The sequence below is a fragment of the Tenrec ecaudatus genome, chromosome 8, assembly GCF_050624435.1.
Source record: "Tenrec ecaudatus isolate mTenEca1 chromosome 8, mTenEca1.hap1, whole genome shotgun sequence".
Taxonomy (NCBI): domain Eukaryota; kingdom Metazoa; phylum Chordata; class Mammalia; order Afrosoricida; family Tenrecidae; genus Tenrec; species Tenrec ecaudatus.
The window spans coordinates 14,102,983-14,127,952 of NC_134537.1; the positions used below are offsets into that span (position 1 = coordinate 14,102,983).

Consider the following 24,970-nt stretch of genomic DNA (forward strand, 5'->3'; position numbering starts at 1 on the left):
AAGATACTTCCTGGCTTCCTTGGCTCCTCCACTGGCAGAAGAACAAGAATTCCTTGTTTTCCAAACCGCAGCTGGTGCCACCCCCCTGGGGTCACTGTGGTAAAATCTTGTTACGGTTTTCTTGTCTTCCATTTATTTCATTATGATCCGGGGAGTGATTTTCACTCATTCTTTGACATTTAGTCCCTTTACTGTTTCTGGAGAGCTTCTGCCGATGCCTTCGATCACGTGTCTTAGTTGGACTCTAGGACTCCAGGTGGCACAGTGTTGCAGACCTATGCTGCTAATGGAAAGGCGTTTGGTTTGAAATTAGCCAGTCACCACACTGGAGAAAGGATCAGGTGATGTGCTCTCAGTAAGACTGCTCATGTGATTTCCAGTGGTTACAATTCACTCCAACACTATGTAAAGTAGAGTGAAACACTACCCAGCCTGACACCATCCTCACAATAATTGCTCCATTTGCCCCCATTTTCGTACCACCGTGTCAATCTGTCTAACTATGGGCCTGTCTCTTTTTCTCTCATCCTCCAATGTACCAAACACAGCATCCTTCTTTAGGACTGCGCCCTCCTGGTTAAATGCCTAAAGGTCAAGACTTGAGGCAAAGCCTCTTCATCTTTGCTGTCAGGAATATTTTGAGATGTGCATCTTCATTCTTCGGGCAGTGGATCCAATGTTCTAATCCAACTGCATCAATTATCTGTCGGTGGTCCTTAATCACTGTCCCACTTTCACATGCATATGAGGCCATTGAAAATGTGATGGCTTGGGTCAAGTGCAATTTAGTCCTCAAAGTACTATCTTTGCTTCTTAGTATTTGAAAGAGAGTTTTTGGTGGAGATTTGCCCATGGCAATGCATCATGTAATTTCTTGACTTTCACTTCCATTGGAGTAGATTGTGGACCCAAGTAAAAGGAAATACTTTTCAACTTCAATGTTTCCTTCCTTTGTCGTCCAGTCTAGAGTTTACTTGTCCAGTCTAGAGAATTTCACTTTATTGCGTAAGGTCATATTCCATACACATAGCTGTAATATTTGATCTTTAAGTACTTCTAGTTATCTTCGTGTGTCAGTTTGCTAGTAAGCCCTCCATCAAATCTGATGCCATGTTCTTTCGACACAATGCTTCCGGAATTATTTACTCTGGATACAGACCAAAAAGTATGGTGACAGCTTACAACTCTGATGCACACATTTGCTGGTTTGAACCCGCACAATATCCCTTTGCTCTGTTTGAATGACTGCCTCTTGTGTTGTGTTCAGCTTCCCCTGCAGTGCAATGAATGAAGTGCTGTTGAATTCCTATTCTGCCTGACGTTGTCCATATTACTTATGACCCACACAGTCTAATTCCCTTGCATAATCAATAAAATACAAGTAAGCATAATTCTGATATTCTCTTATCTCAACTGAGATCCATCTAATTTCAGCAATGTTGTATGTTGTTCCTCCCACTTTTCTGAATTTCTGACAGTTTTCTGTTAATACACTTCTGGAACTGTTATCTTCATCAAATTTTTACTTATGTATGATACTAATGATAGTGAATCCTTTTGGATCACATCTGCGTAGAATGAGTGAAATTAAAGGTACCTTCTAGTCACTTGGCTAGATAGTTGTCTTGAGGAATTTTGGCACAGACATGTGCAAATCCATGGTTGCATCTGTTGGTTGAAACATCCCAATTCTATCACATTAATTTTTGGAGTGTTGATTTTTTGCTACTGATTCCATTGAAATTTGGACTGGTGTTTTTATTTTATTTTTAAAATTAATTTTATTGAGGCCTCATACAACTCTTATCACAATCCAAAGGGACTTGTGATGTTAATACCAGTGTTTCCTGACCATAGGTTCCTATGAAAACGCTGGAAAGCGCATTACTATTATTTTACGCTGCTTCCTTCCTTCCTGTGTTTCCCTTTTCCCTCTGTGTTCCTTGTGCACTTTATCCCAGAGAAGGTGCTGCCCTTTAGATTTCCTACGGTTACTCCCGAGAGTCTGGGCCTCCTGGGCATTATCACTGACTTGGTGGCCTGTCCGCCTCGATGGGCTGAAAGTGAAACCGTGGATGGCAGACGTGAAGAAGGTCTAAGAGTCATAGTCTGTGGGTTCCACCAGTCTCTGTTAGACAAGTAGGCCTGGTCTTCCATATAATTTTGAATTTCTTCCATGTTTTCCTCCTAGGATATTTTATTGCGATTCTTTTCAGAGAGGGCAGAGGTAGTGGCCAGTCACGCTCTAGCCCTCCTAATCTGTAGTTTGTTGAGGATGGGCTTCAAGTTTCTATCGACTTACCTTCGAGTTGGTTAGACTTGCATCTTGGATTTGTTTCCCCGTGTTTCAGCACTGAAGCTCACGGCTTGGGTGTTTTCTTTAGTTCTTTCTGCATGAGGAGCACCAGCATTCCCTTCCCCTGGAGTTTCCTAACTTCAGGCACATGTACAGCTCGTCAGCACGCTTCACGTGGTCTTTGCAAGCTGCCCTCGGAAAGCTTGTGGCCAGCTCTTTTGCCTCATCATTTCTCTCATTTGCTTCAGCTACTCCATAGCTTCTGACATGAAAGCAAACATTTTTGTTTTTTCCTATTTCCTCTCTTTCAAATGATCTGTTCCTTTCTTCATGCCTGAGATCTTCTGGTCAGGGTCATTAGTGTTCAATGGGTCAGATTAATTCTTGAGATGGCTTCTACACTCAAGTGGATTCAACTTCTCAAAATACTCATAGTCACGATATGACCCTTCTTTATTTGTTCTAATAAATAAAGCTTCAACTTGAACCAAACCCCCAACATGCTGCTGTGAAGTTTATTTCAACCCACAGTGACCCTCTGGTACACAGTAGGACGGCACCGTATTTTGTCCAACTTGTGAATCTTCCTGTAAGTAGACTGCCTTGCCTTTCTCCCGTAAGAAGGCTGAGGCCAACCTTTCAATTAGCAGCCCAGTCCTTGCCCTGAAAGACGTAAACAATGCTGTCCTTCTTGCCGTGTCTTCTCAAGAAGCATTTGAATGATCTTGCCAACACAAACATTTCACTCACTGCCTTTTCGTGAATATTGACTCATAGCAACCCAATGGGATCGAGTAGAACTGCCCCTGTGGATTTCTGAGTGTGTCTGCTGCAAGTATAGAAAGCTTCATCTTTCTTCCTAGCATCAGCTAGTAGTTTTGAGATACTAGCCTTATGGTTAGCAGTATAAGTAACTATACCACCAAAGCTCACTAAGGCATCACGCACTACGCTGCCAGGGCCCCTGAAAATGGCATAGCTAAGTATTTATACTATATAATCCATTCATATATCTGTGTGCAACTAGTGGATAGCTCTCTAGCAAGGGTGAGAATGGGAATGGAATTAAGAGGCTAAAAATAGAGAAAGAATCTGGATCTCAAATTTCCTTAAAATGTGCTCAATAGACCTCATTCATCAAAATCATTTGAAAATGTTCATTAAATGTCAATTCCAGGGCAAACTCAACTGATTGCAAGAAACTAAAAGGGTAGAAATTATCATTTTTAATAAGCTCCCTGGGCATTTCTTATGAACACATGTTTGAAAGGCACTCTCTAGAGAAGTAAATTGTATTGATTTTTTTGCGTGAGCAAGTATTCGTTCTAATACCTGTAATACCTAAGCAATGCTCAAAAAGAAGCGGACACTCGAGGGAAATCATTCCAGCTATGAAGATTGCATTGAAATAGGCCTGATTATCCAAAGCTGTTTTGTTTTCTTTAATTTAAAAAATGTTAAGCTTTTTCAGGATTTGTATGTTTCTCTTCTCCTTTTTGTCCCCAACAGTTTCATTGGCATATAATTCACATATCATGTAATTCAATAGTTTTAATCATACCAAGAAGAGTTGTATAATCATCACCACAATCAGTTTTCCTGTAAGTTTTCTAACTGCCTATTGGATTAACTGGATCCAAAACAATTAAACTGCCTGCAGAAATAGATGGTCACTGCCCTTCAAGAAAATAATGTTGACAAATTTTACTTCTTCATTTGGTGAATCAAGAGGGATATGTGAACCAGTAGTAATGAAAATATTAAAGCTTTCCACTGCAATGGGTCATATGTTAACATGCACATTTATGTACGCATTTACATATCTGTAGGTAGGGATGCGATGTGGGTTAAGCATTCAACTGCAACTATAAGGTAAGAGGTTCAAACCCCCAACAACTCTAGGGTGGGGGAATATCACTCTGTTTCCTGTAAAGATTTACAGTCTTGGAAATCCTATAAGGGGTCGGGAATTAGCAGTGGGTATGGTTTGAGAGGTTTATGTATAGAATATTAATAAAAATAAATCAAGCATTCCTATCATGTACAAAACTCTATGAACAGTTTCTGGTCTAATTATGTACAATAAAACATTAGATAGCATTTCTTCACATGGCCCAGAAGAAGGAAGACATGTTGTTTTGTTAGAGGCTGTCGACTCTATGCACAACAAAATGAAACATGACTTGCTTTGTGTCATTCCCACCATGACTATTAAGTTGAGTCAATTGGTACAGCCACTGTCAATCAGTCCAAGTATTTCCTCTTTTTCCTAATCCTTTTATTTGATCACACATGATGTCCTTTTCCAGGGACTGGTCTCTCCTGGTACCATATCCAAAGTCCGTGAGGCCACGTCTGGTCATCCTCACTTCTGAGCAGTCTTCTGGGTATACGGCCTCAAAGAAAGATTTGTTCATTCATCTGTCTGGCAGTCCAGGGTACCTTTCAATATTTTTCACCAACATTACAATTCAAGTCATCCATTCTGCAGTCTTGAGTACTGAATATCCAACTGTCAAGGGCATATGAGGATATTGAAAATACGATGGCGTAGGTCAGGCACACCTGAATCCTCAATATGTTTGCTCTTCCATAGTTGACAGAGGTCTTGTGAAGCTGATTTGTCTACTACCACACTTCTTTTGATTGCTTGACTGTTGTTACCACAAACCTTGACTGTGGATCTAAGCAAGAGGCTATCTTTGACAACCTCAGTCTTTTCTCGGTCATAATGTTCTCTAGTCATCTTGTGAGGATTTGGGTTTTCTTTTCACTGAGTTGCAATCAGTTATGAAGGCTCTAGTCCTTAGTATGACTCACAAGAGGTGATTTAACACTAAATAAATATGAAGCATTTACATTTAAAAATATGCATATGAATGGTAGCCTATGAAACAAATATTAATGGATTTATTTTTTTCCTTTGAAAGAGATTAATTTATCCAAATTATTTTCTACAGGGTGCTCCACATTGCATCCTCTCTGGGTGTACTTCAAAATGACAAACATTGATTCATGTACAAATACATGAAGCACATATTTTGCCTAAAGTCAGTTGCGTATTTTTTTGCTTTACATTTTAATAGATACTTCTATTTTTCTTCATTAAAATAAAAATTCCATGATATCTAACATAGCAGCTATTTATCTAAATGTGAAACATTTCACAAAATCAACTGTGATTTTCATATATTAAGGAAAATATAATTGTGTTGTAAAAATACTGGGCACTAAATGGAAAAAGCATTTTTCAATCTATTGTTAAAAAATTTTTTCAGAGGCAATCTTGGCTACAAATAACTAAATATTACTCTTAAAAAGTGTTTCCTTTGATACATATTATTATTCTGCACTATCTTATCTAAAACAGTTTGACTGAAATCATGTTAAGAGCTTACACGGAAGAATGAAATTGCTGGGAAGGGGAAATCCATAAAATATAGGGCCTCTTATCCTATATTGATTCTTGTAATCCAGCAACTATTAAATACTTGAAAGATAAGCCTCTTTTAAGAAGGCATGTTTATATTTTGAAGATCAAATGCCTTAATTTTGCTCCTGGGTTCCCTCAAACCACAATTCATACTCAAGCTACGATGGGAGCTCTTAGCTACCGGGTTGTCACTTGGAGAAGCTTTTAAGCTGAGCACACTATGGGCCATGTGAGCAGGGCCATTCCCAAGCCAGCCCTCCCAGCGTGTGCTGATGAGAGTCAACCCTTCCCTGGTGTTCTCCCCGAGTGGCCAAGTGGTAGACTTAGCAAAACATTGTAATATTCAAAAACCTTAGAAGTATGAGTTCCTCCAGGGTAGACCATTCTTCACGTTCCCCCAAATTTATTAGTACTATCATTTTGGGGTGGTATTTTAACTCTTAGCAAGGTATTAGAAATTCTAGCATATCCCAAACCTGTTGACTCTTTCCCTGCTGAGTATTATTACAAGGGAAAAAAAGAATTGCTCTGACATTTTGCTTTCAAATATTCTGCATTCCCCTCCCTCTTTGTTACAAACTCACCCCTGACATTCTGAAGAGAGGTGAACAAAGTGTTTATCCTCATTTTTGGGTAATCAAGTTCAAATCTATCATGACTAAAGGCTGACCAGCGTGTGGGCACTCACGGATGCCATTAAATGCAATCTGAACCTTCACCATTTTAAGAAGGCATCCCACACATGTTCTTCCTTCAGCAGTCATTGTGATTTCAACCAGTGTAATTTTTTGTGTGTTTGCTCTCCTTTTCGATTTAATATAGCGCAGTCTTTGGGTGGCACACATGGTTAAACTCTGGACTAACCAGGCAAAACCTTGGTAGTTCACATCTACCCAGCGGATCCTCGAAGACAGGCCTGGTGGTCTGCTGGGGAAAGATGTCTGCTATGAAGAGCCACACCCATCAGAAGGACAGCAAGTAGAAAGGCCACTAAGTGAACCCAGCTTTACCTCAAATGCACTTGTTCACCTTGAGTTTAAGGCTAAAACTCCCTAGTGAAATGCAGATGCTGACTGAGCCTGGGCATAGAACTGGCGTGGGTTGGACTTTGAATCTGTCGCCTTGAGGGTGCCCAGTGAATGGTAGCCCAGAACGACCACATAGTTACTGTTTTAATGCTTCCTTTTGACAGGTATCAATCTCGTAGGGCGTAGCTCTGCTGTGCTGAGTGAATATTGTTAGAAGACTTGCGCTGTCACCAACTTGCACAGTTTGTGTAATAGTGTCCAGCCACATGAATCTACCCAGTGCAAGTCAATAGTGCATGGAGCATGGTTCGTGGTCAGCCTATATGCATACACCGTACAATTTCCTTTAATCGGCCGTGTTTTAGAGTCTATATTGACTGAACTAATGGGTCAATCAATAGGATTACTGTATACCTGTGTGTGTCTGGGGACATTAGAGAAACATCCACAGAAACTCATGTATAAGAGAGAGTTTTATATAAAGGTTAAGTGCACTTCAAGAAACCATCACAACCCAGTGCTGCCGAAGCCCACAAGTCCAACATTAACCTATTAACCCATATGTCCAACACCCATCCGCAAAATCCTCCTCCATCTCACAAAACGGACACAACGATGCCGACTTCAGGTGGAGAGCCGAATCAGTGAACGTGTAGGCATCTCTGCTGGCAGAGGTCTCCACACAGCTGCTCTAGCACCCAGGGCTGCATCAGGGTAAGTCCATGCAGCTTCTCCTTGGGGATGTCTTGCAGGAAGTGAGCCTTGCCAGTTGAAGCAGGGAACTGGCTAAGGCAGCTGCATCCTGGTATGACCATCACAAAGCAAGAGACTCAAAAGGTGAGGCTCACCGAGCCATTTATCTCTTCAGCCTTCAATTAACCCAGGAGTGTTTATCAGCCAGGTTGGCACAATAAACTTTAACTATATCAATACCCCTTAAGGCAAAGGAGAATGAAAACCCCATGAAGCAATTCGACTCTGAGTATAATGAGTTGATTTAAACTAAATGGCAACCAACAAGAAAACAATAATATATGCCTTATATTTGCTAAATAAATCTTAGCGCTATACACATACTGCTACTTTGAACCTTAGAAACAACCCTAGCTATTTAGTATTATTGCTATGCTTCATTTACCTTGTATAAATCTGGGCTCAAGATTATTACAAGTGTCCCCAAAGTTGGTGGAGTAGAGGAGCCAGGATACTACTTTAGGTAATCTCAATCTAGAGCCTGTGCTCATAATGAGCAGATAAAGAAGTAAAAATATGTCGGCGTCTAAATATATACACATGTTTATTTATATATGTGTGTGTTTGTATACATACATATATACATATATGGGAGTACTCCCAAAAACGGAATTGTGCTGAGTGGATTGGAGCTTTCATTGTAAAGGTTTTTCCCCCCCACTAGACCAGCAGCCAGCAACTTGCTCTGTGTTAGCTCACCCAGTGATGGTGCCTGGGAAGCTTCTCTCTGGCCACGGTGAATTTTTCATAAAAGCAGTTTGGCTCAAACCTCTTTTTTTTGGAATGGTTGATTTAAGAGACCAGCATCCAGCTATGAAATTTTGTTTCCAGCTCAGAAAGAATGCTGCAGAAACTATTGCAATATTGAACACAGCTGACAAGGACAGTGCTATGGGAAAATCTCAAGTGTATGAGTAGTTTTCTCATTTAAAAAAAAGATGAAATGTCCATTGATAACCAACCTTGTTCTGGATGTCCATCAACTTCCAGAATAATTGAAAATATTGACATGTAATGTATTTGGAGTTCATTCCACCGGGTCAGACTGTTAACCAAGCTTTGTATTTAGACATTCTGAAAAGATTGTGTAACAGTAGGTCACAAAAAGTCCTGATTTATTGCAGACGAGGGATTGGTTTTGCCACTCTGACGATGCACCTCCTCAGACAGCCATTTCAATGCACCAGCTTTTGGCCCCAAAAAACGAGTATGCCTCGCTTGCCCCCCAACACCTGACTCACCTGACCTCACTCCATGCAAATTCTTTTCGTTTCCACAAATGCAGAGGGACATGAGAGGACAGCGATTTGATGACATAGAAGAGGTGAAGGAAAAAAACAAGGGATGAAGTGAGGTCAGCCATCCAAATAGATGAGTTTGAAAAATTGTTTCCACGAATGGAACCGCAGATTTGACAAATGTATTAAGTGTAATGGAGAGTACTTTGAAGGTGATAAGGTTGTTATGTAAACGAATATTAAATACATAGCTTTGGAGGGAAATTCCGGGGATTGTGGGGGGTACCCCCTCGCAGATACTTACGTATCTGTGGGTGTATATATGATTCATCATGTGTTTCTTCTCACATCCCCATTTCATTTTCCATTCATTTAGTTTTATCTTCATTTCAGTGCACCCAATGCCATGTGATACCTCAGGCACCCCTTGGTTCTCAGAGAAACAGCCCTGCTTTTCAATACTCTGAAGAGGCATTTTGCAACAGATTTAACTGAAGCAATGTGTCTTTTAATCTCTTGAGTGTTGCTTCCATGAACATGGATTGTGGGTTCAGGCATGACAACGTCACTCTTTTCTCCATTTATCATGATGTTACCTACCTATTATTCCAGTTTTGAGGATTTTGGTCTCTTGACATTTGAGTTGTAATCCACACTGAAGATTACAGTGCTTGATCTTCCTGAACAAGTGCTTCGATCCCTTCTCGATTTCAACAAGGTTGTATCAGCTGCATGTGGCAGGCTGTTAATAACTGTGCATTCAACACTGATGCCACCCTCTTCTTCATCTGCATCTAGCCTCTAGGACTCTTTTTCAGCTTACATATTGAACAAGTTTGGTTAGAGGATACAACTCTGACGCACACCTTTCCCAATTTGAAATCATGCACTATTCCCTTGTTCTGTTAGCATAACTGCCTAATGAGCCATGCACAAATTCCTCATGTGCACAATTCTGTAATGCACATTCTTCTCAAGGTTACCCACAATTTATTATGGTCCACACAGTGAATGCCTTTGTATAGTCAATAAAACACAAACATCTTTCTGGTATTCTCTGCTTTCAGCCCCAAACCATGCACATAAGCAATGATATACCATATTCCATGTCATTTTCCACATCAGCCCTAAATTTCAGGCAGTTCCCTGTCAATGTAATACTGTGATCCTTTTTGGGTGATCTTCAGCAAAATTTTACTTGTGTGTGATATCAAGGATATTGTTCTACAGGTTGAGCATTCTGTCATGTGATGTTTCTTGGCAATGGTTACAGATATGGATCCCTTCCAGTGAGTAGGCCATGTGGCTGCCTACCAAATCTCCTACTGCAGACAAATAAGTGCTTCCTCAACTTGAAACATTTCTGTTCATATTCCGTCAATTTCGGGAGCCTTATTTTTAGCTAATGCTTTCAGTGCAACTTGAACACTTTCCTTCCCCATCGTTGGTTCTTGCTCGTACGCTACCTCCTGAATGGTGGGGTGTCTATTCGTTCTTTTTGGTATAGTGACTCGGTGTATTCTTTCCATTTTCTTTTGTTGTTTCCTGTTTTATTCAATAGTATGCCTACAAAACTTTTCAAGACTGCAACTTGAGGCTTGAATATTTTCTTGAGTTCTTTCCATTTAAGTAATAATGAGCGTGTTCTTCCCTTTTGTTTTTCTAATTCTGGGGATTTCACATTACTTTATAATGTTTATCTTTGTGTTCTCAGGCTGCCCTTTGCAATTTGGGGTCTGCTGTTACACAGCATTATTTCTTCCATTTGCTTTCATTAGTCTAAGGTTAGGAGCAACTTTCAGAGTCTCTTCTGACATTCACTTTGACCTTTTGGCTTTCTTCCTTTCCTGTCTCTTTAATGACTCTTTCGGTTCCTCCATGATTCATGGTCTTGATGTCCTCACACAGCTCATCAAGGTCTGTCACATGTGTTCAGTGATGAAATCTGTTCTTGAGATGTTCTCAAACTTCATGTGGGGCTACTGGAGATCCCCTTGCAGAGGGATCTAGCAGAGGAGATGAGTCAGGGTGCAATGCAGCACCAATGGAGAATACAGCTTTCCTCTAGCCCCTATATGTTTCCTCCCCATCCCCCAACATCACTATCATGATCCAAATTCTACCTTGCAAGTCTGGCTGGACACTGGTGCAGATGGGAGCTGGAGACACAGGGAATCCAGGGTGGATGATACCTTCAGGACCAAGGGTATGAGGGGCGATACTGGGAGGGTAGAGGGAGAGTGGGTTGGAAAGAGGGAACCGATTGCAGGGATCTGCATGTAACCTCCTCCCTGGGGGACAGACAACAAAAAAATGGGTGAAGGGAGATGTCGAATAGGGCAGGATGTGACAAAATAATAATTTATAAATTATCAAGGGCTCATGAGTGAGGGGGGAGTGGGGAGGGGAAAAAAAGAGGACCTGATGCCAAGGGTTTAAGTGGAGAGCAAATGCTCTGAAAATGATGAGGGCAGTGAATTTACAAGGGTGCTTTACACAAATGATGGATGTATGGATCGTGATAAGAGTTGTATGAGCCCCTAATAAAACATTTAAAAAAATTCATGTGGAATAGACTCCAGGTTGGATTTTGGTTCTTGCGGACTTACTGTAGCTTTCTTGGTTTTAAATTCGAGAGTAACACAGGCTGAATCCACATCCTGCACCATTTAGTAAATGAAAGACTGTGGGAAACTTGTCATCTTCTGAGCCCCAGGTCGTCCTTTCTGGTCCCCATAAAATGGAAATTAGAATAGTTCTTCTGTATGTGATCCTTAGAAAGCTTCACATGAGCTTTGCTTGTGGACCCAAGGAAGACAGAATCCTTCACAACTACAACCTTTTCTCAATTTATGATGTTCCCTTTTGGTCCTGCTGTGAGGACTTGGGTCATGTTTACATGGAGCCATAATCCACTCTGAAGCAGCAATAGGTGATCTTCATCAGAAAGTGCTTCAAGTCCTGTTTCCATCTGCAAGGTTTGGTCATCTGCATATCAGGTCATCTGCAAATCAGGTAATTTATAAATGTTTCCTTTTCCAGGTATAAAGTAGGCTGGAAAGAAGTGGAAACTCTGAATTAGCCAAAAACAAGTCTCTAAGAATTGATGGAATAGCAGTTGAAATGAGTCAGCAAGCTGATGAAGTACTAGAAGGACCTACTTGTCTATGGCAGAATATTTGGAAGACAGCTATTTGGCCAACTGACTAGAAGAGATCATATGTGTGCCCATTCCAAAGACAGATGACTCAACAGAATGCTCAAATAATAGAGCAAACTTATTAATATCACATTCAATGAGGGTTTTTTGTTTGTTTATTTCAACATAATGTTTCTGGGTCATTAGTAGAAAGTACTACTTAATCAATTATTGATTCCTGCCTGCTAACAAGGTTTTCAGTCATAGAATAAATGAAACTTGCAAACTCATTCTTCCTGAGAAGTATTTTTCTTGTTTCAGGATATTTATTTTTCTCAAAACCAATTTGATGTGAAATATATTCATTGAAGCTTGGGGTTTGTTTTGTCTCCTTGTTTATCCAATAACATTTGGCCATATATTATGTGCAAAAAATACTTTATTTTAGTGAAATTTCTCTATGAAATAAGTGAGGGCTGGGTCAAAGTTAGAAACCCAGTGGAAATGAGTTGGCCCATTTATTCACGAGGCACTTAGTACATTGTAAGGCGTTCACAGTCCGTAAGTTCTCAGTGATATCACTGTAGTCTACAGATAGGACTAGCAGGGGCTTGGTGTCCTACTTATGCTCTTTTATCCACTGTACAATGTTGAGTCCTCACGGCGCTGTGCTAAATGTGTGTTACCTTTTACATTTGAAGGAACCTAGTAATGGAGATGGTGAGAAAATGACCAAGATCAAGTGCTGATGAGGGGACTAAGTGGGGATTTTAGTCAAGATTCAACAAATTCTTCACCCTTTCTTCATTCATAGGGAACCCTGGAAATACAGTGGCTTACACATGGGGCGATTACACAGAAGGCCAACAGTTCAAACCCATCAGTCTCTAAAGGGAGTGATTTGAATCTTTCTGCTCCTGTAAAGATTTACAGCCTTAGAAACCCCAAGTGGGCACTTCAACTCTTTTCTATCGGGATTTCTATTGGCATCTTTTTTGTTGGTTTCTTGTTTGGGTTTTTATTTGTGTCTCTTATACTAGGAAGTCTTTGTATAAAGCATAGCATGTTTAATAATGATTTGGGATAAAAAATAGTGAAGTGTTGTATAAACAAATATACTTCTCTGTGCTGTTATTGATCATCATCATATTTTAGATGGGTAATGTCTTCCTCCCAAATCTGTATGGGATAAAATAGCATGCCTAAAATGATGTAGATTATAGATAAAAGAGCCAGTATGCAAACACATATATAACTGTTTCCAAACAATTCCACAATATAAATAGTCTAGAACAGTGGTTCTCAATCTTCCTAATGCCATGACCCTTTCATACAGTTCCTCATGTTGTGGTGACTCCCCAACCATATAATTATTTTTGTTGCTACTTCATCACTGTCATTTTGCGACTGTTATGAATTGGGCGACCCCTGGGAAGGGCCGTTTGACTCCCAAAGGGGTCATGACCCAGGTTGAGAACCGCTGGTCTAGAAGAGCAGCATTTCCATTTTATAAGCTTATAGGCTTAGAAATATCCCAGACAATCACAAAGAGATAATATTAAAATTATAATGTGTCTTGTTAGAAAGGATATCAGCTCACAAGGCTATAATAACTTCCTAAAGAAACTGCCCTGCCATGCACAAGCCTCCTCTCGGGTTGTGAGTCACGGGCCAGTGGGGCATTCTGAAGGAATCACGTGGGGAGGAATGCTGTAAGCTGCACACTGAGACATTAGTTATGTACTGAACGCTACGGAAATGCTCATTATTTCATGCGGTGGTATTCATTAGCCACGGTTATTCTTGTTCGCTCAAGTCAAGGAAGTCTTTTAATGTTTCCACACTTAAATTATTCCACACACGACTCAGTTTAATAATATGCATTACTTGGGAATTATTCTTCTTAGCGGCTATTGCTCATTTGGTTGAAACTCTGAGACAGTTTGTCCTTCCAACTTGATTAGGTTCTTTTTAAGATTTCTCTCTGAGGTTTTCCATATAAAAACATGTCTATAAACAATTTATCAAAATGAACATTCCAGGACATCTAAATGAAATGAACCAGCAAGGAGAGTTGTGGTTGTAGGATCTCTCAAGTGGGTCCCGACTCATGGAGACCTGATGGACAAAAGAGTAAAAGACGGCCCGGCCCTATGCCATCCTGGCCATCATTGCTACACTTGAGCCCATTGCTGTATCTTCTATGTCAGTCCATCCCATGATGGAGCGTCCTATTTTGGGCTGACCCTCTGCTTTACGATGCATGAGGTTCTCCCACAGGCACTGTTAGCTCCTGGTCACGTGCCTAAACTACATGAGTACCAATGGCTCTATACTTGTGAAGGATTATGTGAAATGTACTGATTGATGCTGTCATTTTAAAATTTCTAGGCTAGTCCAAAGAATCCTAATTTGAACCCCCCCCCACACACACACTCTATTTATTGGACTTCCTGCCAGGGACCTGCCTGCACTAGGTGTTTTCCTATTCCCGTTTGCCATAGAGTTATCTCCATGGCAGTAGAAGCGCAGATTCATCTGTGCTATCTACACAGTGAAGAAGGCTCTGGTGACGTCCCTCTCTCCCAAAGAGAGGGATGGGAAGAACCTGGTTACCAAACAGGGTGCTTGTCCATTGCTTGTCCCTATGCATGTCTGAGTAGAATTGTACTGCATTGGACTTTCAGTGGCTGAGTTTTTTGGGAGTAGATTCTTAGCCTTTCTTCTAAAGTGTCGAGTAATGGACTCAAATGACACACTTTCAGCCATTTCTAGCATCCACAAACAGTAGAGTCTACTATTTCCTTAATATTTATGGTATCTGGTGAGTAGAACCACCGTAGCGTGTTTCAAAACTATTCCAACCTGGGTAGGAAGAAAGAATCACTGCCAAGAGCCATTCAAAACACTCTCTTCCTTTTGAACTCCTTGATAGCACGTCCCATTTATTCTGCTTCCATCACTGACCCACCAGGTGCCCCTATTTGACTTGCTATCTCTGTAGGCTCATCGATCCTGGGTTTCCTATACAAAAACACAGAAAAGCAGAGACCCCAAATTCAATAGGGTTGCCTCCGAAGACAAAATACATCTGAGATAAATCCCAATATGAAAAAGAACAACAATAAAAACACAAAATGTTGCAAATCAGATCTGGCCTTTCATGCATCAGAAGGGGGAACCAACGGACTAGCTCCCTATTTGGTAACCGGGTTCTTCCCATTCCTCCCTTTGGGAGAGAGGGACGTCACCAGAGCCTTCTTCACTGTGTAGATTGCACAGATTTATCTTGCACGTCTACTGTCATCCATGGCCTTCCGCCAGCCAAAACCTCATAGGCATTGAGCTAATTGTGAAGTCAGCAGTTAGAAACTACTGGCTGTTCCACAGGAGAAAGGCCAGGCTTTCTATACAAATAATAATTTATAAATTATCAAGGGTTCATGAGGAAGGGGAGAGCGGGGAGGGAGGGGGAAAATGAGGAGCTGATGCCAGGGTCTTAGGTGGAGAGCAAATGTTTTGAGAATGATGAGGGCAATGAATGTCCAAATGTGCTCGACACAATTGATGTATGTATGGCTTGTGATGAGTTGTATGAGCACCTAATAAAATGATTAAAAAATAAGAAAAAGAAGGTTAAAAAAAGAGAATTACAGTCCTGGAAACCCACAGGAGCAGCTCTACCCTGGCCTATAGCACGGCTTTGTGTCAGCGTTGACTCAATGGCAGTGAATTTTGTTTGGTGGGAGTGAGTCATTGAAATTGATGATTAAAGAAAATTAATCTGCTATATCACAGTGTTAAAAACTATCCTAAAGGACTTGTTTTCATTTAAAATATAAAATATCTTATTTGGGGTCATGAATTTCGAAAACATAAAAACGAGTTTAAAACACATTCAATTTTCATCTGTCATGTTATAGCTATTTAAAAACTGACAGTGACAAGACTCCCCAATCTGTTAGGCTGCCTATGTTTTGAATCTTCTTCCTGTGGAAGGTTTGCATTAATCGTCTTAGAAGGAATCACATTGGTGGGGTAAAGGAGGTACAATTTAGCAGTTGATAATTTGTCACTGTTATCCTTTCCAACTTCAAGTCTAAGTTCATGCCTAATGTGGACAGCGAGATGATGATAGCAACAGTCAACAGGATAAAACAATAATGCAGTAAGCAGGGATAATGAGCAGTTTGAGGAATTGGACGCCTCTTGAAAATTTTAAATCTGAGTAAGAACAGGAGAAAGAGGGAATGATTGAAGGTCAAGGCAGGTTAAGTTAGGGCTTGGAAACCAAGGGAAGAATTAAATCTCTGAAAGAAAAGCCCACATTGGAGGCACCTGGCTCTGGAGATGAATTGATGGGTAGCCCCACTGCACCAAGACACCAGTGAAACATCCAGCCAGAGGTTGGCAGAAGAGTTCATCTTTATAAAAATGTAGTACTACTAAAGATATCATCATTTAAAAGCAAAGTGAATGTAGGCGTACATGTGTTTAGTTTCATCTTTAAATTCTCTCTAAAGTTTCAGGTGTGCTGGGATCTTTGATATTACTTTGGGAGAATCCCCACTTTATTTGTGACCCAATCAAGAAGCTGGCATTGCTGGCTTCTTGTATGTCGACTCATTCCACTCAAACGAAGCTGGTGAAAACAGGCTGCTGGAGTCTGTAAAAATATTCTTTAGCATATTTCTTAGAAGAAATTTGCCTTATTTTGCTCAAGATTCAGAAAGAGCAGGGTCTATCAGTGTGTGCTTTGACCCTTTAAGTCGCGTCCCATTGCTTTTAGGATTAAGACAAAGTCCCCAGGCTAGAGGAGCTGCAAGCTCTGCTGGATGTCGGGCTAGCTCTCTATCCTCACCTCCCACTGTTCTCTGCTCTACCCCTTGTACACCAGCCTCATGGTTCGCCTAGATTATGCTTCTTTGGGGGCCTTCTATGTGCTATTGCTTCGGAGAGTATCTTGTTCCTTCCTGCCTTATTTTCCTAGGTGTGCCACAACCTGAGTGGTTTTCATGAGCAGAAATGTATTGTATTAGGGTTGTGGAGATTGGAGTCTGCAATGGCAGTCATGCCCTCTCTGGTAGCTTCTGGTAGTCCCGGACATTTGGGGCATTCATTGGCCTTGCATACATTTTCAAGTAGGCTCTGTCTTCCTCCTGTTTGATTCTGTTTCTGTGGCTGCTCTTCCCTCTTGTCAGACACCAACCAGAAGAAATCAGGCCCATCCAGGTCTAGCTTGACCTCCTTCATTTGGTAATCGAATCTTTTAAAATGGTATTGGTCAAAGGAGTGCAGTTTGCATTCACAGTTAGAGGTGTTAGGGCTTCTACCTGTCTTGTAGGGATGTAATTCCATCTTTAGAACACCCTCCTGCATCCCCAGCTACAGGCTCTGTGTGTGCTGAGCACTAAATAATAATGTCCTTCTCAGCAGACTCCAAAGCACTTATTCAATGAGGCCTTCCCAGATTCAGCTGCCTATCCAAGTATAACCTGTCATAACATTAAAGGTTCCCTTTATTCACACTTATCACAATTTGTAAGTATACAGCTAGCTCCCTGTGTGATTATTTTTCTTTCTCCTACCCAATGTGATTTTTTATGAAGGTGTTTTGCCACCACAAAGCCTGAGCACCTAGCATAACCCATGTAAATGACTAACACAGCCCTGTGGAGAGTTGGGCTCTCGATGCCATTTTAAACTTCATCTCTCACTGACTCGTCTCTGGGCATTGGTACCCGTGTATCTCTACCGACCTACTGTGTTAGGTACAGTGCTGTGTAATTTCTTCTTCAGAGTAATGGCAGTGGAGGATATGTCCCAGCAAAGCTTAAAGGACTTATACATCATTCCTCCAATTCATTATTTGAGACTCTTGATGCTGTGAAAACACTGCATCTGAATTTTTTTTTTAATTCAATGCTAAAAGTGCTGAAAAGCAATCCATGAGCGTGTACAGATTTGGTGATCCTCAGAGAAGGGATTCACCCATAGTATTTATTTTGTATCTACATTTTTTTTGCTCAGGTCCTATCATTTATTCTAAACAGGATTGCCTTTGACTTCAACATATTGCAATCCAAGTCATGTTCTAGAGGAAAACTTGTTTTTCTTATCAAGATATAGGAACTCTACGCAATGACTCGACCCAAAGAAGCTTTTTCATCTCCTTGTTTCAAGTTTCATAAGCTACATATTGTCCGAAGAGAATACATCCCTGAAAATATGGAACCTACTTTCAAAGGCTCTTGCCCCATGGTGGTTCAGTTCACCAGTTCTGGGAAAACGTCCACAGGAGTCCTGGTATCAGTTGATGTAAATATGGCTGGGAAAAGAGGGTGAGGAAACGGGGGACCAGGTCATTAGCCAAGGTTTCCCATCTATCACTGCGGGGCTTACTGGAGACAAGAGCTTTAAATAATTCTGAAAATTTCAAAGACGTGTTCTGTTCCTGTGAGCAGGATACATTTCTCATAGCCAGCCACCTAAGTCAGGAGCTAATAATACCTTCAACCTACTTGCCTTTCACAGATGTGTGTGACACAAAGTACGGATAATTTCTGCTGAATTGAACCTGCAATGAAGGAATTTATAATCACTTCTAATGTATTTGAGGCCTGAAGTACATTAGCCCTTCATCAAAGAGAATGATTAAAAAGCAGCATTAATATGGGTGGAGAGTAATTATTTCAGAGCACATAATTATTCTCCAGTTAACTACAGAGAGATGTTGGTCTTTTTGCTCCTTTTTTAAGAAGTGAAAATCACTGTGGTCATATTTTGGAACAAAAGAATGCATTCTATGGTCTTTGGAAGGGCCAGGATTTTGAGTTATTCTCAGGCTAATGGCAAAGAAAGTATGTGGGGATGAAATGAGCTCAAAGTTCATGGGTAGGACTTCCATTTACCTTTGCTTACCTCTAGTAGTCCTGTTGTTTCAGCACTGAATCTATTTATTGCCTATAGGAGATATAAAATATAGTAATTACTCTCCCTCCCTTTGAAAATGACAAGAGGTCTACTTTCCTATTAACTCTAATGAGAGTTATGTGCACGCTCCTCAGGGAGGACGGACCTTCTCGAGTTCCAAGGTAGAATAAATCACTTCTACACTCAGGTTTTAGAAGTCTCATTCCCTTTATATTCTGGTGCTTTAAGCCACCTATTTACAACTTGAGGTCTTGGAAATGCATTACTGTAGTTTAAAAGAAGCCTAGCTTGTGGTTGGAATGCTGCTAACAACTGTGATTTCTGTTTGAAAGATAAATGCCTTACCTTTGAGGCAAATCATGTTGCTCCATTGATAGGAATATGTGACCTCTAGAAGCAGGTGGTTTCATTTTTGCAAGAAAAATGAGCACAAATGACTCTTGACAATATTATTCTCTTTTTTAGTTTTTTTTATAGGAATCTTCTTTATAATTAAAAGGTTTCAGCTCCTGCAGTTTCATCAATTGTAACCATTTAGCATAAAGCAGTACACTGAGGGGGATGAGGTCATCTGTAGGAAGTAGGGAGATCAGGCAGTCGACAGGCTTGCTTCCAGACGGGACACAGGCATGTTGAGATCCTGTTGGGATCTGTTTCTGTAATCCTCAGGCACATGTTTACTGACGCTTCCTCCCAAGACGAATGTCAGGTTTCTCAACTTGCAAATCTGGACCTTTTCAGTTATTTATTCTCAGTGCCTTTCGGTGTAAGAGATGAAGGAAATCTGTTTCTCCTTCTTCGTATAATCAGTTTTGCCAGAAATGGTTATCAGCCCTTCTCTTCACAGGGAATCTTCAACAAGCAGATGTGTAGAAAATTCTTGATGTTAAGAAAACCCAGTTATGCTAGAATCACTAAAATAGCACTGGAGTCCCCACGGTGGAAGCAATTTAATATAATCTATAATAAGGTTTTACTTAGTATTCAATAAGTGAACGTCTTTAGCTGTTAGAAGTATAATGATGTTCTTATGCATTTATGGTGCTGCGTACCTCTGTGTGCTTCTAGTTCTTCAGTTACGTTTACTTCATCACATGTGAAAGACAGCTTATTCCATGAGTGGATGTAGTCAGTGCGCAAGTCACTGAAGAGGCACAGTTTCTTGGAAGCACGGACAGTAAATGTCACACAAAGCGGTGTCAACCTTTTCGTCCATAGAGAACCTCTGCCTATCAGGAATACCTGGCAGCGCAAAGGGTTGATGAGCAAGGCTACTCACTGAAATGCTGAAGATGTATCCAGAGGCACATAGGAGACCTTTATAAGTACTCCCCTACCCTCGCCCCAACCCCGCCCCCACACACAAACAAAAAACCCCAAAACAATCATGGCAAAATCTGTAGAGCACCATTCTGCTCAGACATACAATGGGTTTCCATGAGTGAGAATCGACTTGATGAATTTGATGGTCACTAGTTTCATATTGAATACCGTTCCGCTAGTGTCTCGGTTTATGCAGATGAAGTCTCACAGAAACAAGTAATTCTGTATTATTGTGAAGAGATGGGAGTGCGTGCCATAATAAAATATGTCTTACAATATAGCAGCTACTGTTCACCAATTAAAAAAAAACACATACACTCACTGCCCTCCAATAGGTTCAGACTCATAGCAACTTTGTGGGAGCGAGAAAACAACCCCTGTGGATTTTGGAGACTGTAACTTTTTTTTCCAATTGTTTTTTTGGGGGCTCTTACAACTCTTATCAGAATCCATCCAGCCATTGTTTCAAGTACATTTGTACATTTGTTGCCATCAGCATTCTCAAAATGTTTTCTTTCTACGTGAGCCCTTGGTATCAGCTCCTCATTTCTCCCCTCCCTCCCACACCCTCCCTCCCTTACAAACCCTTGATAGTTTATAAATTGTTATTGTTTTTTCATGTCTTACACTGTCCGATGCGGAGACTGTAAGCCTTTAAGGGAGTAGAAATCCTTTCTCCCAGAGTAGCCAGTGGTTTCAAAGTGCCGAACTTGTGGTTGGTAGGCCAAAGGACAACCCACTATGCCACCAAGGCTCCTTTATGGTTGGTGAAAGGCTAGCAATTCTGTCCACCTTGAGAATATGTCAAACGATGGCTCAGTCACTGTGGAGCCTGAGAGATTTCAGGTTAATGGCCTTGGGTAATCTAAGGAGGAAAGAAAAGGCAGGACCGAAAGCGTGGTATAGCCCTTCACAATGTGAATTGTCCAGAAGCGTGGTATTGCCCTTCACAGTGAAGGGACCGGGTTGATTTGATTGGATTTAAGGGTGATGGATTTAACTTATGCCTCCCAATAACAGTAAACGGTTGCTTTGGCAAAACACCTTGGAGCTCACATTTTGTATAGTCCTAATACAGTCAAGAATTAAGCAGGTGAACTGAAACAGGAGAGTAGCTCATGGCTTGTGGCAGTGACAAATAACGACTCAGCTACTACTGTACACGCCCTGCCTTGTTAACCAAGAAATAAAACATACTTCTTACACATCAATCCCTTGAAAAGAGGGCCGCGAGAATATATATTGCTGAAGTGTGCTCATTTACTGCTTAAAAATTATTTTTAAAAACCTTAAAAGCATAATACTCGAAGTCTACGATTCGAGGTGGTGGTTTAAAATTGGGACATTACACACACAGCCACCATATGCAGCTACTTTTAAATTTAAAATTTAAATTCAACATATTGCTATATTTCAGAAATGCATCAACCTTGTTAAATGAACATCAGATAATTCTAAGGGTCCTTTTTTGCATTGGAACCAGGTCATATTAAAGAAAAATAGATTTCTATGAAGAAGCAACTGAGAGTCAATTAATATAAGCTATTGCTTTCATCTAGATTTGCTTTTAATGGAATGATTGCTTGCTGGTGTGCCTGTCAAATGCTATCACCTAAATTGTTCTGTCTGGTTCCCGGGTCTGTCTGTGCAATGTCCTGGAGACCAAGACGTTGTTCTTTACTATTGAGGCAGTCAGTGGACCCCTTTGATTGGACCATCAATTGCTGCATTTCCAGGCTTTGCATCGTTGGCAGTTTCTCAAGCCCTCTCTTTGCTGATGAAACGTAACTAGGTTCTGTCTCACTTTTGCTCCTCCGTTTTCTGAATGGTGTTTCTCCTTCTTTGAGGGTTTGGATTATAGGTTTAGTTTTGAATTACAAATGTAATGCAGAGTAATCAATGGGAAGACTGAGAAATCTTTCTCAAAATGTTTAGCAATCTTTCCCTATGAAGTGTGCTTAGAGTTAATGCCTGCTTCTTCACGATTTACAGTATTGACATCAACATAGGACTCCCACTCCTTTTTATGTTTTCCTCTTGCTTTTACTGTGACTGTTACTTTTATGCATGGTCAGTTTCTCTTGCTTACTGCTGTATGTTTGGCTATCTTTTAGCTTGAGTATCCTGTATTTGTAAGGTGTTTTTTTGTTTGGTTTTGCTTTCATTTTGCATGTACATTATGAAATGTCACATAACTTAAATGGCTGTGGAACAAAAAGAGAACGTCACTTGCTTTTCAGTGGGTTAAATATGCCAATGTTGTGACACTTAAAATTACTTTCATGATCTTTGGCCTCCCCTTTGTGTGCTTCTTTATTCTAGCAAATTAGCATTAAGTATCCTAAAACATTTATTAAACATTGACCGTATTTTAATATAATTATCCTCCAGAAATATGATCCTATCATAAATAACTATACCATGTATGAAATTGTGCTAAGACATAATTCCATTATATTATTAAATTGATTAAGAAATATAAACCCTGACTCTCTCACAACCTTAATATCTAAACACTGGTTTTCATTTATGGTGCCTTTGGGCCAAGTGAGAAGATGAACTGGTGAAGCATCTGCCCAAGTTACAAAGGCCTGAAATTCACAGCTAAGATTTAAATCAAAGCCAAAGGGGAAATAGTTGTCTCATGACGAGTAATTTTAGAGTGTCGCATTTGAAAAATGTACGAATTAAAAAACATACAAGCCCATATGCTAGTGTGTTCACCAAAAAAGAAAGAAAGAAGGAAATAGTACTCCCCACATGTTCTTAGTTCTGTTTTGCCTAATGTTCTTTTATTCTCCTAGATTAAAGAATGAGTCTGAACTACTTTCTTTATGACTGTCACCAATTTAAATGAGAAGAGACTAAGTGATTTCAGCTAATAAAACTGATTCTCACTTTTTGTATGCATTTGATATATTTTTAAGTTCTTTTGTTTACAATCTGCATTCCAAGTCACAATGTAATTTTTATGCTGGATACATTCACAAACAAAATTTTTTTAAAGAGATAATTTAGGGAAAGGATTTTTTTTCTTAAGCAATAGAAAATCAACTTTGACATGACCACTTCTCCCCTCTTTTTGGAAATATCCTTGAGCATTTTAATATTTACATTAATTTTTTGCCCTCAGTCTTGTTTATTCTTGAATTGTCTTTTTTTTCCCCCTTCCATTTCTCCATTCTCAATCCTAGGTCCCCTTACAAAGAAACAGACAGATGATTTAGGTGATAATGACGGTGCTGAAGATGAAGGTATTTTTTTCCACCAAATATATTTGCATGACAAGGGCCTCAGTCATTTTTCCACCCTTTTCTATTTTTTTACTTCTTGTCTTTTTTGAAGAGTTGTTTTAAATTCCCGTTTTTTGATGTGTTTTGTCTTCTTGCTTGTTGTTACACATAAGTACGCATTTTTAATTTTTTTAATATAATAAGTGTTAAGTTTTACATTTTGATGCCGACCATGAAAATGCTTTAAAATGAGGGGCCTTTTTGTTCTGTTTTGTTTTCTTGAACCGACTCTTGATATGTTTCATCCCATGTTTTGACTGAAATCTGTCCATATTCTTTGAACTAACAATCCCCCTTGTAGTCTCTCTGTAACCATTTTGCATGTTTTCAAGTCTATGTAAATATTTTACCCAATATCAAAATGCGTTTCACTTTTATATTTGACTTTGCTTAAAAAGAACCCTATGCCTAATAACATGAAGCTAAATGCTGATATAAAGTGTTTCTTGAGCAATATACTTTAAACATTACTGCTTTCTATTGATTTGGTTAAATATTAAAAATGAATTTTTATAGATAATAAAAAAGTCAGTGCACCTATTTATATGACTATTGAAAATATTGTACAGTCACTTAAGTACTACTCTGGACTTTGAAGAATAAGTATTTTGGTTAATCATTATAGGTGTTATTCCAACAAGACTGATAGATTGCCCTGAAATTCCAAAGGGACATATTTCTAAAATTATTCTCTTTCCAAATTCCTTATAATATACAATTGCAAATCATAAGCTCACTAGATTAATTTGACATATCTCATTCTTCAGTGTGTCTTTAACTGGTATTTAGTATGACCATTGATCCTCTCAGTTGATCTGAATTCCAGGCATGGATTTTAAAACTCACATACAGTTATGATCACAACAGAGCTGACGGTCTTAATTCCAGGTTTTAAAGTACTTCCTAGAAACCTGGAAATTAAATGTCATAAAGTTATTTATAATAGGATAATAAACCTTTTCTAAAGCAGAAGAATCCCCAACCAATGTGACTAAAGCGCTAGTTCCATGAATTACAAGGAAGCTGTAATTGAATGAATCTTAACTCAACAATTTGCACAATTTTCATTGAGGCACATATTTAATAAATCTCTTTCAAAAAAAATCTCTTTCCAGTAGAATCAATAGTATGAATATTTTAAAAGTTATCTAGCAGATTATAAGCTTGATAACATTTAAGAATTATGTAGATTAAATGCATTTTTTGCCATTTGATTAAAATTTTATTTTCTATGAACCCTAGCAGTAGATTAAAGATTAAATAAAAAGAAGTCATTAATAGTTAAAATAAGTCATGATAGCTGCCCAAGTGTTATCATTTGGCACGTTTTATAGCAAAAATAAACTATAGTACCCAAATAAAGATTGTCATTTTTAAAACACTAATCAGAAATCAAGAAATTCAAGTTGTTTGGTGAGTTACTCCATAAAGATTTGTTTCCTCAGAAAACCCAAAAGGAGGAAGTTTCATTCTGTCCTCTATTTTTGCTGTGAGAATTAACACTTTGTCAGTGCATTTTTTTCTAAAAAATCTC

The 24,970-nt window shown here is 39.6% G+C and overlaps 1 protein-coding gene across 6 annotated transcripts in view; it reads left to right on the forward strand.

The window, feature by feature from the left end:
* The window catches only part of NLGN1 (neuroligin 1), an 808,081-nt gene that overhangs the window by 226,286 nt on the left and 556,825 nt on the right, over positions 1 to 24,970 (forward strand). For 3 of the 6 annotated variants that reach the window (XM_075555594.1, XM_075555595.1, XM_075555600.1), the window contains one exon: positions 23,338 to 23,397. The exons of the other annotated variants lie outside the window; for them this stretch is intronic. In XM_075555594.1, the coding sequence (XP_075411709.1) occupies positions 23,338 to 23,397 (60 nt within the window). The remainder of the gene's footprint in view (positions 1 to 23,337; positions 23,398 to 24,970) is intronic. 6 annotated transcript variants of the gene reach the window in all.